The sequence below is a fragment of the Platichthys flesus genome, chromosome 15, assembly GCF_949316205.1.
Source record: "Platichthys flesus chromosome 15, fPlaFle2.1, whole genome shotgun sequence".
Classification (NCBI taxonomy): Eukaryota; Metazoa; Chordata; class Actinopteri; order Pleuronectiformes; family Pleuronectidae; genus Platichthys; species Platichthys flesus.
Window position 1 is genome coordinate 1,295,740 of NC_084959.1, and position 19,247 is coordinate 1,314,986.

Below are 19,247 nucleotides of genomic sequence, written 5' to 3' on the forward strand. Positions count from 1 at the left end.
GTTCTCACGTCCTTTTCATTCTCAGTCACTCATGACTCGTCTTTGTGGTGGTTCTGCTCCGTCCATCATGTTGTCCTCCTGCTTGTGATCGTCCCTCAAACGAACGTGAGGAAGACGAGGAGATGAAGAACTGGATCAAACCGGACCTGCAGCCTCTTGAAACACGTCAGAGTTCAGGAGCCACATCGTGCGGAGGCTGCATCTGAATAACGACTGGATCTCAGTCTGTTCCTTTCAAATGTGTACGAAGCAACTCAGGATGAAACCTGCACATCTGAGGACCACGTATCCCAGGATGCATTGCGTGGTGACAAACTACAAGTAACTGCAGCAGACGATGTGATGCAGGGAATTCTCTGTCGACCAATTAAATCCTTACAATAAGAATGAAGATGTATTTCTAGTGAGCAGAACCAGTCATCATCATCATCATCATCATCATTATCATCATCATCAGCAGCTTCCTTCTCCTCCTTCATTTTACCCCCCCCCCCCTGATTTTCCAGCAGTGGAAACCAAGAATGTTTTTCTGCAGCTTATCAACGTTTCTCGAAGGACGACAAGCGACAATCAGAGGAAAATTACAGCTTTCTCCTCCCGTCACTAACAATCTGCAGCAGAGCCCCCCCCCCCCCCCCCCCCCCCCCCAGGTTCCATGAAACTAAAATAAATATGAAAAAGCATCAGCCTCAAGTAGTTTGAAAATCAGAACCTCTACTTTTTGGGAAACTGCTGCTTCTTGAAATTCATGATTCATAATCTAGAATAAAAAACACCTGAAACAACTCGATGACTTTCAGAACAAAACAACTTGTTCTCATGAAACGTGTCCAGCTTCGGGTCCAAAGTCCAAGTGTCCATCACTTAAAGAGACAAGTGGTGTCTTTCAGTGTTTTATTGTGAAGGAAAAAGTTCTGCAGAGTTAAGAAGTCTGGGAGCTCATCTCCAAGAGGAAGAGGAACTCTACAGCTCCTCTAACACCTCGTCATAGCTCCTCACCATCGTGATGTCATCATCAGGTCATGTGACATCACAATGCCTCTGTCTTAAAGAGACAGGAGCTCAAACCAAGTGTTTGAGACGGAGGCTGAAGAGGGGAGCTGCAGCGGTGGACAGAATGAGAATCAAGATGTTTTCTGAACATTACAACATGTGAACATTTTCAAAGGGATAAAACGTATTAAATCTATGGACCTGAAGATGAACAGAATAGAAATATAAGAGAATATAAATCCCAAACGGGTGAAATAAGAAAAGTGATGCATTTAATTGATTAATTAACAATATACAGATTGACATATGCAGCTTTAATACCCTATTTATGTATTAAACTATAATCCGTCTTCTTGTCTGTATCATGACCTCTGTAACACGAGGACCCTTCATGTCGCTGAACAATGAACGACAATAAAGCCACTGAACTGAATTCATTTCCACCAGATGAAGCCTGACGTGATTAAAATGTGAGACATGTGGCGTGTTTCTATATTTACTCTCCACCTCCATCTCACATTCATGACTCGTGATGACAGCATTAATAAACCTCTTTAATATTCTGATTAGACGGCAGGGAAACGTTAAAACAGTGACTTCACTCACAGGATCTCAGTGGAAGGGAACCTGTGGACGTGAGTGCTGGTCTCTGGTGGGACTGGTCTGTGCCCCCCCCCCCCCCCCCGGTTCCTGGCAGCTGCTGATAAATTTAACGCTTCAGTCATTCAAAAAATACGTTGCCTCTGAGCATCTGCTGCTGCACTCCAGTGATTGTATATTTTATTATAAAGAATCTCAGTTTGTGGCACGGAGGCTGCAGGAGGCAGGAGAAAGAGAGAAAGAGAGAAAGAGAGAAAGAGAGAAAGAGAGAAAGAGAGAAAGAGAGAAAGAGAAACAAAGCTCACACGTTGCTTCCCGGACTCTTTACAGCGTCTCACCCTGAGGTTAATAGAAAATGACACCGTTTTAAGGCTGAGTGAAGAGTCTCCGGCTGCCACCGCTCCGCACCGGCCCGAATCACTCCGTCCCATAAAGCAGCACAACAACCAGCTCCACAGCTCTTTATATGACAGGCCGCATTTAGCTCAGCCCCAGCAGCCAGCGAGGACCACACACCGGTGCGTGTGAGCTATAAATACGGGTGGTGCTGCCCGCTCAGATTACAGGAGGAGGTAAGCTAGCTCACTGTTTATAGAACAGACCTCGGCTCTTCTATCAAACTGCGTCTCGTCACATAAAGGATCCGAGACGCTTCAGGTTCGGACTCGTGGAAGATTCGCCCTTCAAGATGTCGACTTCAGGCCTGGAGACTTTGTCTCTGTCTTCATGAGGACGTCTGGTACGACTCGTGTGTCTCGGCCTCACGGTTCAGTTTTCTGAGAGACACCGACCCCTGAGTCCTGATGAAGGAACAAGGCTCCATCCATTTCTGAATCTAACGTTAAATGAGACTGAAGCTCACTGACTCGTCTCTCTGTTCTTTCAGCTCTCATTAAATGTCCGATGATGCAACATAACAGATTCCTCAAGCTTCTCAGAGCTGGAAATTATTGCCCAAAATCCCCAGTGACGTCTACTTGATCCTGGGTTTAGTTCCTCCGACGTGACTCACTGCTGCGGATATATTTAACATCCCTATATTTAGTCCTGGTTAGTTTTCAGTGTCTACGAGGGGTTGGAAAGAGAAGCTCATGGAATCTCATGAACCTGGACAAATAAAGTGAAAATGACATGGATGGATTTCTGCAGAGTTTTGAGTATTAAACTCTGTGAATGTCGAGCATCTCGTGACCTCCAGGCTCCGAGAGACGACCTCACATCTTCAGTGTTTAAGAATCAGACTTCACCGTGACCTCACCAAATTTCATCGCTGGAATCTGATGTCAACAAACCAGAACACACTCGTCTGGAGGCTGTGGGCGAACTGGTGCGAGCTGGAGTGTTTGGCTGAGGAGGGGAAGGTCAAACGCCCCCCCCCCCCCCCCCCCCGGGCCCCCGAGAGAGGCCCCGTTTAGCTGCTTCCCTCCAGGGATCCTCTCACTCGTCTGCCGGCCTCGACCCTGTGGGTTCAGGCTCCGTCTCCCAGGAGCAGGGATGCGTTCCACACAGTCACAACAGTTCACCTCACTTACAGCAGAAGCTCCACTGGGATCCAGGTGGAGGAGACGGAAGGTGTTTGGTGTTTTTGTCTCCCGGTCATTAATCTCCTCCCGGCAGCAGGGAGCGGACGCACTGTCCCTGCTGCTGTTGTGTGTCCTGAGTGCACTGCAGTCAGCCAGTGAACTCCCATCACTTCACATAATGATGTCCAGTCCCGCCACTGGGAGTCCTCTGTGATTAACGTCCAGATGAAAGTCTCCAACATGTTTAAATATCCTTTTGAGATTCATCTGATCTTCTACTCAAAAAATGACTCAAAAGGTTTTGAGTAACAGTTTTAATTGATTGACTGAAAGTGAAGTGAGTCTTTCTCCATTTGTATCTTCACAACATTTCTCCTCCCGTCTCCTGAACGTCCATCCACCCTCTACAGAGGGTTGGTAGTTCGATGCTGGGCTCCAGTAAACTGCACCATTTACCTTTCTTCCCAATCCAGCAGTTCCAACAGAAGCAGATGTTGACTCCACTTCATTCCCAGCAGGAACCAGTCGAGTGTGTTATTGCCCAGTTGACTGTGGAGAAAGTCCTGAATGATTCCCATAGAGCAGCTCCGGGCTGATATTTATCTGAGGAAATGAACTGGTCCAAAATGAAGTCACTTGGTTGTTTCTCTCTCATGAACCCTGTCCTGTCAGCAGCTGCACACACGATGTGTTCAGGTGCTGAGTCGGTCGGTCGCCCTCGATTGGAAAACTCCCAAAGCAAACACACAAGTTAAGACAATTTAGAAACACACACAAATAGATCTGACGTGTAGGGATGTGCCCGAGGCCGTGTTTACTGACGTGTTAAATGTAATAACACTGGAGCGTTGACACCACCTTGTTGATTCAAACAGAACTACACCTGTTCTGTGTGAAGACGCAGTGACCCCCCCCCCCCCCCACCGACTGAATCAATAAATGTAATTACGTTTTTAAAGGGAACACATGAGTCCTGATTGAAGTGATGTTAGTTCTGAGGCCTTCTCCTGTTCAGCTACAGGTTCAGGTTCAGGTTCAGGTTCAGCTGCAGGTTCAGGTTCAGGTTCAGCTGCAGGTTCAGGTTCAGGTTCAGCTGCAGGTTCAGGTTCAGGTTCAGCTGCAGGTTCAGGTTCAGGTTCAGCAGAAGTTCAGCTAATCAGGAGGAACATATATTCAACTCTCCTTCCTTCCTGCAGGGAGCCTCATTTTAAACCGGCAAATAGGGCCTGGTTCAGTGGAGTGGAAGGACCCGGTCACGGAGGGAGGGGGAGGGGGGGGGGGGGGGGCTTAATGCATCACTCTCCTGTTTTACTCATTACCGCGGTGACTGTGGAGCGACATGAACACGAGGTGCAGCCGCTTTAATATGCATCAATCTGAGGAAACCACCCCACTGCCAACTCTGCAGGGACAAGTCTATTTAACATGACGGGGGGGTGGGCATGTGTATGAGCTGCACACACACACACACACACACGCACACACTCAGCTGACTGACGCTGCAGATCTCACACACGTTAGATCCACGTTAGATCACTTCACCTCTCAGACTACAGATTGTAGAGAGCTTAATAATCCTTGCCACGTGTAGATTTGCATACGTTAAACGTTAAGAGGGTGAAACTCGTGATCGACATGTGACCGATGTTCAGATCAACACAGAAAAAGCAACAATCCAACAATCTTGCATTTGGAGGAGGAGTCAGACCCCCAAGAAGAAAATGGTTTGAGTTTACGTCTCAAAACGGCACCAAGCATATTTCTAATGTGATTTTGTGAGGCCTGGTTATATTTATTAAGATTCTGCTGCTTGATGATTTCATATAAATGCATTTTCTATGATTTCACTTGGGATTAAAACCTACCAACTGTTTCCTTGCTGAAGGTCTGGTACCAAAACAAGTTCTGATCCCCTCGTCCCTCTCCTTCACATCTGTTCTGTGAAGTAGATGGATTAACGACTTTCAGCTCGTGAACCAACATGTCTGACAAACTGAGAGGAGGAAAACTCCAGGAACCAACATGAGGAGAAATGATCTGTGTCACTGAGTCGCTCAAACATCCGGTTCCACCCCCCCCCCCCCCCGTCGGCAGGCAGACACATTAGAAACATTAGAACGCTTGTGAGCGCTGCGCTCTGTCAGAACACACGGCTCAGCATCGAGGAGCCGCTCTGTGATTTATGTAGATCTCATATGAAAGAGGACCTCATGTATTATTCACAGCAGCCACCACGTGCTCCTGTCTTCATCGGACTCATCACAGACACAGTGGATCAGCGAGGCCGACGTGAGGCCGGGCTGCTCAGAGGAGGACGATCTTCCACATGTTCGTCTTCAATGAAACCGTCCGTGTGAACTTCATGAAGGTAAATGTCTGTTTTGCTCGTTTGTTGCTCATTAATTGTCTGATTAAACCGACTGGATCCATCAGTTCATAAAGTCTCACAGGCCCTGGGGCCAGATGCATGAAAGACGAGATGTGAAACATGATGATGAACGACAGGAACAACTGCATCACCTCAAACCTCCAGAAGATATGATACTCTTTAATAAAGTAGAGGCATCGATCATAAGGAACCATCTCAACATGATACTGTCCATCCATCTATCTATCTATCTATCTATCCATCTATCCATCTCAACATGATACTTCTCTACAAGCTCATGATGATTCCCTGTCATCAAACATCTACCAATCTAACCATCTATCCATCTAACTATCTATCTATCTATCTATCTATCTATCTATCTATCTATCTATCTATCTATCTATCTATCTATCTATCTATCTATCTATCTATCTATCTACCTATCTATCTATCTATCTATCTATCTATCTATCTATCTATCTATCCAACCATCAATCTATCCATCCATCCATCCATCCATCCATCCATCCATCCGTCCGTCCGTCCGTCCATCTAAAGATCTAATCTTGTGTTTGAAGACTTCACACAGTGACTTCCGATCGAGCACCGATCAGATTCTCCTTTTGCGATCAGGCTGTAAATCGTTAAGCGTGAAGTCTTCAGCATCATCAGGTTCATTCACAGCAACACAACACACACTGCAAAGGTTCTGAACAACTGGAGTAAAACTGCAACACATCAGAAACAATATATGAAAATCAAACGGGGATTCAGAACCAAACTTCCACAAATGGATCCAAACATCAGCAGGAAACAAACTCCAACCATTGAGAAACAAACACACACACTTACTCCTGCAACACAACAACACATGGTGACACTTTGACCCCATGACTCCATCAGTGGCAGCAGCAGACTTACTATGGTGAAGTTCATGACCTTGAGGATCCAGATGGTCAGCGCCAGGTTGATGAGGATCAGGATCATCAGCAGCAGGACGAAGAAGTAAAGGCAGCGTTTCCTCCAGCCGTATATTCCCACTTTGTACACTTGTGGTTTCTCTGAACTCTGGACATTGTTCCTATGAGTGCACTGTTCCTGGGTCATCTAGAGAAGAAGAGAGAGAAGAAGAGCGTTAGGAGGCTGGCTCCAGGGAAACATCTGGAGCTTTCTGGCTTCATCACAGTTCTGACCGTGCGACCGGGCTTTTGTTCCCTTCAGGCGGCGGCTCCGGCCTCAGGGCACGAAGCCAACGCCTCTTATTTATTATTATTATTATTTTATTAGAACTCGTTATTTTTGAACCAGTTATTCAAACCAGAGGAGCAGATTCACATGCTAAACAATCTGCTTGGATAAACATGTTCTCAACTTGAAAAGAGGACTGAAGAGAAGAGAAGAGTTTCTAACAATGACTTGAAGAGAGTTATAGACAGTCTGTGGCTGGAGGTGGTGTGTGTGTGTGTGGGGGGGGCAGTCTCTGTTCTGCTTTGTCATGAAGTTCTGACGATGCAGATTTACATCTAGATGGTTTTAACGTTATGCGTTTTGACGGAGATGATAAGGAAATCAATCCTGACCAGATGAGCAATGTGCTGTGACCTGGTTTCAGTCCTGCTGTGTGTGTGTGTGTGTGTGTGTGTGTGTGTGTGTGTGTGTGTGTGTGTGTGTAAATATGCATCATTTGTTGTTGTTGAGCTTTGTCAAAAAGAATCAAAATCCTGTTTCTTTGTGACAAACACATTCTTATTTAAATTGGACGATTAGGTTTTTCAAGGCTTTAGGACTTTCCACAGTTGTCGCGCTGCTTATCGCGGCTTTGGGTCTTTGCACCGTTAATGCCGCTGTGCCCTCGTACAGCAGGTTTCCATTTAAAACGACGACCTGCAGCGTACACATCTCCTTATCTGGCTGTCGCTGCATGAGCGAACAGGCGTTAGAGACAGGAGACAATCACAGACGGGCCGAGAGATGGAGGGCGGAGGAAATCACAGAGTCTAGAAAAACAGGATGAACACGAGGGAAAGTTTTAGCATCTCATGTTTGAGGTGTTTGCACAGATTCAAATGACAGATGACGGGAAACTTCTACTTTTATTGAATAATTAATAACACAAAAAGGACAGAATATGTCAGAGATAATTTTCTCAGCAGCCGCCAAGTCAAGTTCGTGGAAACCGTCCATGTGAGAGTTTAGCAGGACCATTCTCAGTGAGCGAGTGGACGTGAAACTGGAAGAGACCAAACATCTCAGGATGAATTAAGACACGATTAAGAGATTAGAGGAATCCTAGAAACACAAGAAAAACACTCAACAACTTTAAACTTCCAACACAAACTCTGGGAGAGACGCGGCTCACTTCTCGTTCTGTCTCAGACTTTCAGGAAGCATCGTTGAAAAGTGTCTCAGGAGAAAAACAATCAGAGCCTTTGTTTACGCTCAGTGCTCCGACTTCCCTCTGGTCCGTCAGCCGGAGCCTCACCGAGACGTCTCCTCTTCATCTGCCGTCAAACACGAAACGAAAACTAAACCCAGACGAGGACATCTCCATGTTTCTGCTGACTGCGTCTGCCCTGCAGCTCCTCACCCTCTGTCGCACCATTTGTTTCAGTTAGTGTGTAATCACTGTGTGTGTGTCTGTGTGTGTCTGTGTGTGTGTGTGCTTGTCAACAGCGATTGGCTGGCCTGCACGGGACAGTAAATTGTATTTTTTCCACAGAGTTATTAGGACGTTATTATGGCGGGAAGCGAACAAAGCCTCCTCATCTTCACGGCCAGACAATTAGAATCATCATTAATCGGCGCCATCAGCAGATCAATGGGGCGGGGGGGGGGGGGGGGGGGATAATAGAGTTATAGACCACTTATGGGGCAATCAATCAATGTGATTGCTAACTAAGCCGTGTTTCATTGTGCCGGGGCTGAGTGGCTGGTCGGGGGCTCGACCGCCTTGTGGTGGAGGATGTGTGAGGAATGTTTATGGCGTGTTATTTGTTACATGTGTCACGTGACTGAACCTCACTTCCTGTTCAGTGAACCTCACTTCCTGTACGGAGGCTCTGCAGCCGCCTCATGGATCTCAGATCAGCAGCGATGAACTGAATGTTCTGTGAAACAACCAGAACTCAAAGAGAGAGACACATCGCTGCTGTGACCTACAACCTGTAAACCTGTGATGTCATCGTGACGTGTGCTGGCTCACTTTGCCTCGACCAATCAGCTGGCAGGTGTACAGACACACTGCAGATTAAGAAAAGCATCCAATTGACATGTGGATCACATGTCTCGAGAGATGATCTCTTTATTGCTTGTGTCTTGATCGTGAACAGAGATCGACGATGTGACAGAATCATCTTGATCGCCCCCTGGTGGCTTGATGCAGTCTAGCTCTTAAGCCCCGCCTCCTCCACTTCCAAACTAAAAACATCTGAGTTATGGTTTCAATCATTTATGAGGTTTGTAAGACATTAATCTTTTAGGTGTGGTTTTAATTAGTTATTTGATGATACTAAATCGGGCTGAGACTTTGTGATTGACAGCTGAGACTGACGCACGATTGGTCGCAGTTCATGTCAATACACTGTATGTAATCGACCAATCAGGAGGCAGTCTCATCTGTTAATCAGGACGTCTCAGCCCGTTTTTATATAATCAAATAACAGATTCAAACCAAACTGATCAGAAACCCTTGACAAATTGAGTAGCATGACAGAAACCATCTTTGACAAACCTAACATCTACTCTGAGGGAGGAGGCGGGGTTTATAGCCTGTACCCCAGCCCCCCCACTGTGGCTTCACTTTGAGGAGCCGTCACGTCCTCCTTGTTATTTACGGTGGTTTTTATAATCAGTGGTGAGGGGAACCAGCTCAGTTCTCTCAGATACAAACACTTCAAACTGATGTTGGATCAGTTCTCTGCTCAACTCCTCGTGCAGAGCTGCAGCGAAGGTGAATCACGTTCCTGATCCTGCGTCACGCTCGCCGTCTCACGACCACCTGCCCGGACAGAGCGTCCTGAATGTGGTCGTGAGTCACGGCCGACACGCCGCGTTCAAACCTCAGCCTCGACCAATCACAGGATCCGGTTCAGCTGACAGAGCCGCTCCGACATTTGTTTCCACCGAGAAGCTTGATTATAAAAGAGATTCAGACTCTGACAGGCAGTTTTTTCCATTTCCTCTCTGTAGATTTGTTTTTCCTTCTTCCCTCGTCTGCTGTGACAGCCTCAGATAACTGACCCCCGAAACCGATATGAAACTGCAACTTCAAAATGAAACAGATCATGTCGGGAGAATTCGCTAAGCCGGCGACGGCGAGAAAATGGGAAGAAGTCACGTGACATTAAAGTGGTGAGATGGAGGTTTGGGGAGAAAAGCACAGAATAACTTCAAGTGAGATTTGGACTCTAAATACAATCATACTTATTTAATGACATTGAAATCACCTGCTAGAGTCACTTTATGGAAAATCTTTATTTATCATCTGTCAATGTAAAAAATATAATTAGTTTAAATAAACTGAGAAAATATTTCTCTTTGAGTCGTCAACTTTTTCATTTTCCCCTGTAAACATGGGCAGGTAGGAACCAACAGTGAGAGGACTGTAAAAAGAATCCTTAAAAAAAATATTCATAAATGAATGAAATTATCCAATGAATACGATATATTTAACAATTGTATAGCTTGATAAGAGAAAATCGGGAAAACGGTCTTGGGTTATGATAAAATATCGTTGTATAGAAACTTAAATCTTAAATACTGTCACACAACTTACTATGCAACAGAAATTAATATAAATATAATCTTAAGCATTAAATCAGACTCTAATAAAAAGTCCACAGTAAAGAGTCAAAGAAAAAAATCTAAACAAAAACAACTTGAATATAGTTTTAAAAAGTTTTTTCTAAATGTAGTCATTGTTCGATTTGTGTTTAGTTTTTTCCTTCACATAGTGTTTTAAATTATGGACCCCCCCCCCCTCACAAAGTGCATCACAAATCAGATAAATGTTGTGTAGTAATGAAATATAACTCCTCTTCCTCAGCCACCACTCATGCACACAGACGGTGCTCGATTACCGGCTAAATAATGGCCACTCTCATAAGAGGTGTGTGTGTGTGTGTGAGAGAGTGTGTGTGAGTGTGTGTGTGTGTGTGTGTGTGTGTGTGAGCATGTGTGTGTGTGTAGAAAGCAAAATTGAGAAGAAGGGATGAGGAAAAGTGGCAAATTGCAGGCAAATCAAATCATTGGCCTTTGAGTCTCTCTCCCTCCTCTGCTGCTCGTGTTCAGCCAACTCTTCACCGAGCGCCCGAAGAAAAGCATCCGCTCCAAAAACAAAGTCTGTCTCTGATTAGAGAGAGAAATGAGCTTTTACTAAATGTTATTGGTTATTCCCGCTGCCAAATAGCCAGGCAGCTCCCCATTAGCACGTTTATAGACAACATGTGGATCAGTACCAGGAGCCGGCGGCTACTGCCAATGGAAACGCCATTACCGCCGGTCCTACCACTTCCAAATGTATGAGTACACAAGATGGCCGACAGCCAGAGGCCCCCTCCACGGCCGCTGCAGTTTGTGGGTAAACAGGCACGTGGAGAAATGTGACCGAACGTCTCCCCGACTTCTTCTGGTCGGGGCTGATTGAACATAATCTCCATTAGCCGCTGCACGCACTCGGCCATTAGCTCGTCTCTAAATGGCTGTAATGTGAACATCCTGCATTCACGGCCCCTGTTTGTGTTTCTCTGTCCCGTCTTCGTTGTGTATTGCTTTTCTCTAATGCACCGAGCTCCCAGCGCAGCCATTAAGCAGCACTGAAGGAATCCAGTGGCCACCGTCCTGAATCGCCCCCCCGGCGCTTCTCCTGTCGCCGTTAATCGTCCGGCTGCCTCGTCTGGAGACTCCTCACAGCAGGTCTCCATGTTTTCACTGTGCGGCTGAGGAAAGCTTTTATTGTGTCCTCTTCATAACTCTGAGCAGCAGGACCAACAGAGTGGAGCCGAGATGGAATCTGACGAAACGCTGATGAAACACACAAAACCCAACACTTCAGTCTCAACACTGTGAGTCGCCAACGTCTCATCAAAGATGAAAATGAAAACACGCAACTCAGGTTTTGTTTTAAAACTTCTAAAACCACGTGACCTTCAGATCTTTATTCTAAAGCAAAGGAACTTCTCGTTATTGTGGATTTCGGTGCCTTCGGTTTTGAATCCTCTGAAATCACGTGATTCGCTCCAGGAGTTAACTTGTGTGTTTACTCGTTTATCAGTTTCCTATTTGAGCTTCTCTTTGTTCTTCAGTCCCTTCCGTTACTTCTGCTTTGCTGATCCTGCCCCAACACAATCACGACAACATGCAACCTCACAATTAATAACAATACTGGTGCACCTTGCAAAGAGGAGGAAGAGGAGGAAGAGGAGGAAGAGGAAGTTTATCGCACTTATCACACAGGGTATTAGGAGACACCCCAACCCACCTGCCAATAAACCGAACTAAGAAGAAGTTAAAAACTCATTGTTGGACGCCTAATTAGCATTTCCCTATAAAAGTATAGTTTACACAGATAAAGGCCAAAGAAATAAATCCTCTCGAAGGCTCAAAGATTACTTTGAAAATATTACAAGCTGTAAAAGCTCATTAAAAAGATACTAAACACTGGAGGTAACGTCCCACCTCTGCCCATTACTGTGTCTGATCCATATCCGTCTGGCTCTGCTCTTATTAAACTGTGGAACGTGAATCTCCTGTTTGATGGACACAGATTAAATGAACCTTTATTGTTCCTGCACCGGAGTGCCTGAGATAAACACGGTGTGTTTATCGTTCTCAGTAAATAAAGAGTTAGTTCGAGTGTTATTCTGAAACCGGCTCCTCTCCTCGTTAACACCGGGGCACCACACTCAGCTGCTTTCTGAACCAGTACAGACCAGACGTGACCAGTTAACACTCACAGACAGAGATTTACCTGAGTAGGAGGAAAAGAAAACCATGAATCCCACTGGTTTTCCATCTGTTTATGTCAATAAGTCAACGGGTTTGTCAACAGCATCGAGCTCGTGATGAGGAGATCGGTCCGAGCCTGTGGGACGGACGTGATCCCAGTGACAGCTTCGTCACTTCCCAGTTGAACAGAGGAAGGAACTGGAGACAATGGGAGCTTCTAATATCTGACATGTTTTATCATAAAGAAGATTTCTGGTTGAGTGCAACTCGAGTGTCACGTTTTATTACACAAAGCTACTCAATGTGTGTTTACACTAAACAAAGAAATTAAATGTGAGCGTAGATTCACCCTGTCTGACTTCCTGAGACCAGGTTCTCAGAGACAGGTTCCCGGATCGAGATGAGAAGACACATTTAGACCTGAAGTGATTTCTACGAGTGTTTGTGATGTGGAGCAGCCTGATTGAATTTCAGTGGACGACCGGGGCCTCAGTGCAGACATGAGCTCCACCGAGTGACATTCTACTCTCTCATTTATTTTTATTAATGCCTATATACACTCAGGTCTTGTAGTTCCTATCTCTGTTACTGTTTTTATTGCCACATGCCTTTAATATTTCAGATTCCCATCAGCGGTTATGATGCAACAGCTTCTCCACCTGGGCTCCGTGATGATGAAATGTAAGAATACACATACTTCCACATACAGGCGCACACGATAAATACTTCATTCACATCACGACCACCCTCAACTCAAATTAAAACTGTATAAACATTAAATAAATATGATCAGAACGAGGTGGGACCGGCGTCTGGATCCTCATCACACATCTACCTCTCCGTGCTGAGCCGGTAAACCCTGAGGCGATGCTTAGCCAGCGTAAGTGACTTAATCTTTAATGTCACCAGAGCGAACTGACTCCTCTGTTTGCACGACTTTATTATCGAGGTAAAAAGGTTCTGACTGGATTTACAGGGGGCGGGGCCAGGGAGGACGTCATGGCAGCGATCGGCACCCTGCGGTTACTGAGATGAAAACCAAACCAGGCAGAGGACAAAACCCTCCAGAGCTTACCCCGAGAGGCAGGGGCGATGAAGAGGGTTTAACGTTAAGGACGAGGACGGGGGGGGGGGGGGAGAGACAGGAAGCGACGGCAGAATCTGGACACGGACGCAGGGAGATATGGAAGCACTCACTCCTCTCAGCGTAAAGAGGCTTCCACGCTTCCTAAATATGTTCTGTCACATTTACAGAAATGTAGATTCACACAGTTCCTCTTTGGATGTAAAAGCTCCAGCAGGTTTCTGATGTTTCTGAAGTTCAAGAGACGACGCCTCCTTTGTGCCATCGGACAATATCCTGGAAGATGCATTTTTCTAGTCTTCAATTTCTTCTCCACAGCTCAAGAATAAACTGCAATTAACATTCCACAGCAGTTAAAGGCTTCACAAGGCAAAGTTCCACACACGTCCACTAAGGCTGTCACTTCAGGTTCATCAAAGTCAACACTCAAAGACATCAGATTTCTAAATATGCCTGATTTCCTTCATTATGGTCCTTGAATTATTCCCTGAGAAATCTGAGAAAATTTAGTTCTTGTTTTACCTTGTTAACAACGACCTATAGGGGGCGTTTCCTCCTTTGAATTGTCCAATGGTTAATTACCAATTAGATTTAAATATAAACTCTATAAACTCTTCCCTATGACCTACAATAGATCCACTAATGCTTGATGTCAGTTTGGTGATTTGATGGTGAACTGTGGAATCTAGTTTCTGCGTCTTCCTGCTGACGAACCAACAACCTTCTAGACTCAAGTGTTTAATTAAAGTAAACACAATATCTCTGTCTTGTGTAATTAAATCACTGTGTGGCCTCGTTCACCGCTGTGGTCGGAACGTCAAATTGATTCCTGACCGGAAAACAGCGGCAGCGAGACGTCCACGATATTTGACACACGAGCTCGAGTCCCGGAGGTCTGTGGTCCGAACCGCTGAACCATCACGAGCCGTCACTCCGGAAGTTACTCACGTCGAGTTAGTGAAATGCTTAATGGCTTTTTAATAGACTTTAGTTTGTGTAAAAGACTCAGTGAAAGCAGGAGAAGCCTGAATCCAGCGTCACAGCTCGTTCCTCTCATGTAAATGGGTTCTCCTGGTGACTCCATGGAGACGTTCATCACGTCGTGTCACTCGACTCGTTCTGTTTAGTGTCTGGTAGAAAACACACTCAAATCAATCAGTCCACCCGTCGGCCTCATGCAGTGATCCGGTTACCTGTCCTCGCTCGAGAGGAACACTGAACAGAGAAGTTGGAGATGGAGGCTGGTGAGAGGAGCCCGGTGAGGGGGGGGGGGGGGGGGGGCAGAAGAAGAGTGAACGTCCTCTCAGATCAGAGCCGACACGGGGACAGGTCAGCGCCGCTCGCCCGCATCCCAGGAGAGAGACAGTGATGCTAAATCGTCTGTCTCCTTCCCTTGCTCTCTCTCTCTCTCTCTCTCTCTCTCTCTCTATCTTTCTGCCTCTCTCTGTCTCTCTTTATCTTCTCCCCCCCCTCCTCCCTCCTCCTCCTCCTCCTCCTCCTCTGCCACGAGAGGCCAACAGCTTAATCATAATTGTGTCATGAACCATAAACACTCGTACGCTCGGCGGTGGACAGAGGGGGGGGGGGGACTAATGGTGCTGCATAATAACAACCTGAACTTTATTTCGATTTCTGTTGAGAACTTTTCACCGATAATTTATGTTCACATGCAATTAAGTTTATAAATAATTACAAAGTACAGATTTTCTTACATTTGTCTTTACACAGATTTAAAACAGGAACATTAACAGGTCCTGATATTAAAGTACATGTTAGCATTAGCATCTTAGAAAGTTTAGAATCACACTTCTTTCTTTTACTTCCTGTTTCCAGTGATGGAAAGAAACAGTTTGAATACACGTTACTCAAATGTTCAAACCAATCTGATGCTAATGATGCTACCTGATGCTAACTGATGCTACCTGATGCTACGTGATGCTACATGATGCTAACTGATGCTACCTGATGCTACCTGATGCTACCTGATGCTACCTGATGCTAACTGATGCTTACTGATGCTAACTGATGCTACCTGATGATAACTGATGCTACCTGATGATAACTGATGCTAACTGATGCTAACTGATGCTAACTGATGCACTGTGCATTTCTCCATCACATGTGCAGATAATTCCCAGCATCCTTCACAGCAGGGCTATTGAGGCCTGCTGTAGTGTGCAGGACTAGTCAGGTAAGTTTCGATCATATTACTGGGGAAAATATATAAGCATGCTGATTGAGGATTGGTCATCTGTCCATTTAGCCTATTTCTATTCATTTATCCATCAATCATTTTTAAAGACGATCTGATGCCATGACACAAAGATCCAGAAGCATATAGTCAAGTGCCCAAGGTTTCCTCAGGGCTCAAATCAGCCTATGACAAAACAAAATGTCTAAATTTATATCTGTATAGACAAGGTCAATACAGTTAGTATAAATTACCCACACAATTCCCACGTTAATTCCTGTTAATTCCTGTATATTCCCATGGAAAGTTTCCCACTTTGAATATTTCCGGAATTTTGCAACCCTAGGCCCGAACCAAACCACGACTTTTCCACAACAGTGAGTTTAGAGTTTACACAGCTGAGGTCAAAGGGTTTTTAGTAAGTGCAGCCTGAACACTTTGAAATGAGGATTTCTACAACTGCTTCTTTGCTTCTTTCTTCTTTTTCTTGCAATATTGACAGAAAAACCTAATTTGCAAACACTCTTTATTCTTCAATGCGGCTCAATGGATAAACAGAACCCGGATTTGGAGGCTGACGGTTTGTTTTCGGTTGGCAGGACCCCCTGTGGAGCTCAGAAGAAGAAGAGAAGCCCACAGCAAACACCACAGTCGTGCTTCCAAGGATCCGTCTCCAGAACTCTGCCTAAGGCTGTGAGATTAATATTTATTTACTGTGCTTTTGGAAGGAGAACTCCTCTGCCATCTTGTTGAGCCACTGAAAATCCACAAGCTTCCTCTGAACAATCCCCCCCGGACCCGTCCAATAGGCAGAGGGATCCAGCCAACGGACGAGCAGCTAAGCCAGGAGCAGGGTTCTGATAGTTGCTGGATCAGCCTCAATCCCTGTGTAAGACCGAGGAAACAGTGATGGAGAGGCAGCGGAGCGGCCACCTCTTCCTTCTCTGAGCCAGCTGCTCTGTCCCAGGATGTAGCTTTACTCGTGTTGAAGTGGAACACTGCAGCGTTTACAGGACTTCAAGCTGGAGTCCAGAGAAACACTGACCTTAACCCATGAGCTCAGAATCAAGAGACTGAATCCATCAAGTAACAAGTGGAGACTGGAAATATCAACTCCTCCTTGAAGCTGCTGCATCCCACACACACACTTGTATTTAATCTTAATAAGGAAAGTTTGTAGGATTTAAGTAAATATATAAAAAATGGAAGTGAAGTGCATTCTAAGTCAGAAGATATTGTTTCTTTCTCGATATGATTAATTCTTAATAACTTATTAGAAACTATTGCTTACTAGTGTTCATAACAGTTTCCTCCTCTGACTGTTCTTTACCAGCCTCATGAAAAGGGTAACACCCCCCCCCCCCCCGTTTTAAAAGTTTACCTCTTGTTTCTTGGTGATGTGATTAACTTCCACTAATTTGATTTATGTCACCAAATTTTACTAAGACGTGTTTTGCATTATTTATCGTCGCTCTGCATGAAATCCTCTCCTGTACAGAAACATCTTGCTTTACGACCTTAATTACTTAAGTGCATCTTGTGCTCACATGGTGCATATTTCTAAATATTTAATGTGTTTAATTTGATTAACTGCAACAGCAACAGGAAGGTGGCTTCAGCGTAAGGATCCTGGTTGGTTTGTGGATGTGTCGTCACAGGTCGGGTAAATTCAACAAAGATCTTAAAGACGTTTTGTACTTGAACAAAGTTTCTCTCTTCTTGTTCCGTCAGTGAATCATTCATCTGTATTTCACTGAGACGGTGCCGCTCCTCTTCTTCATCCTGAGATGTTTGTGTCACGTGTTAGAAACCTCATCAACACGTCCACTCGCTCTCTGGGAAGCGAGTGGCTGCAGGAGAAGATCCAGAACATGTCCACAGACACTGACTCAGAGGTTTGTTCTCACACACAGAACCTCTGGAAAGTTTCCAAACCTCAGTGCAGGTCTGGGAACATCTCATGTGAAGTCGTGAACTGTTAATAATTCATTGATTTCAGGTTTTGTGTTGACATTGAGCTCCACTGCCTGAATGCAGAAGCTCCTCCTCCAGCCTCCTGCCGTCACCAGTCACGATAGGAAAAGACTTTTATAATTAAAAACGTCCTTGATTCATAAAACAGAAGAACCAGTCTGAGCTGAAACTCACCAACTATCGACCAGCACCAACCCTGTTCGCCGGCTGCACGGAAACTCACTTCATTTATTTTTCAAGAGCACTTTCACCCAAAGTGCTTCACAGAGACAAGGGTCCTTCGGTTTGTGGCACAAGTGGCAACAGATAAAGAAACCGGCTGAACCGGCGGCGCTGCCGCAGCAAAGAGGAGAAGCTCAGAGCACGAGACACAGAACATGACGCTCATCAAGAGAGAGGAACAAAGAGAAAAGCTGGGAAAGAACAATGGAAGAAAGAAAGAGAATCCTTTCAGAGCGGAGGGTCCTTCAGGATCTTAAGACGTTGTTAGATGAAGGTGAGATACTGGAGTCGTAGATTTGACCCCCCAGAGAGAACGTCTTTCTATCCTAGACCATTAGAGGAGGCCGGGTCGAAGGTTTGGACGCCTCTCGACGTGGGATTGAAACCAAGTGTGAGGACTCGTCTGCTAACTTTGAAGCTCTGGAGTTGAAATGGGCTTTGATTAAAGAACAAACATCTTCACAGAGGATTCTAGAGCGACGTGAAATGTTTAACTTCCTGTCGTGTTCGAGCCCTTTGTCTCTGTGATAATCGTTTAAATGTGTCAAATGTTATTATCGTATTCAGGAGTTGTTTGTTCATAGAAATCCATTTTGCCAAAACCAACAGCAAAGTTCAAAAGCATTGTGTATTAATAATAAAACTCCACATGAGCCAGAGTTTAAACACGTTAATGTGGGTTCAGAGATTTGTAATAACTGTTAAAGGCATTGAGAGAGAAAGTCGTTCTAATGATGAAGGTTTCTCCAGTTGCTCTGGATCACAGAGTCGTGCCTGCAGCACATGAGCAAGGTCACACTGGGATGACACGTTGTGTAACCACACGTTTCTGTGGAGCTCAGAATAACTCAGCCTCGTAACGACCGATTCTCTCGTCTGCGTTTTGGTATTTTTCATGTAAAGTGTAATTTCATTCAGGACAAAACCTGGTTTTCAATAATCTCCTCGCCCGGCGGGTCGCGAGCCGACTGACTGATCGCGGCTTTGACTTCCGTCTGCTCTTGAAAGACGGTTTCCTGTAAACATCTGTGGTGTTTACTGCTCAACTCGCTCATCCACCGCGCCGTGATAGGTGCTCAGATGCAACTGTCCGTCTTCTCTCAAGCACATTCCACGTTCATTGGTATGCGCGCCGCTGGGTTGTTTGGGAGTCTGGGACTATTTAGAACAACAATTTTTATGGTAAGTGCCAATCGGTCATGCCGGAGTCTCTCAGGGACGGGATGGAGTTTAAAAAAAGAAAAGATTAACAGAGTAAATACACAAAATGAAGAAACTGAGAAATGAGAGACAAAAGTGGAAGAGACAGAGAGACTGCAGATATCTGGAAGGAAAGAGTGAAAG

At 45.2% G+C, this 19,247-nt stretch overlaps 1 protein-coding gene across 2 annotated transcripts in view; it reads right to left on the bottom strand.

Moving 5' to 3' along the window:
- sgcd (sarcoglycan, delta (dystrophin-associated glycoprotein)) overlaps nucleotides 1-19,247 on the bottom strand; it is a 102,084-nt gene that overhangs the window by 54,697 nt on the left and 28,140 nt on the right. For both annotated transcript variants that reach the window (XM_062406674.1, XM_062406673.1), the window contains exon 2: nucleotides 6,409-6,594. In XM_062406674.1, coding sequence (XP_062262658.1) covers nucleotides 6,409-6,594 — 186 coding nt within the window. The remainder of the gene's footprint in view (nucleotides 1-6,408; nucleotides 6,595-19,247) is intronic.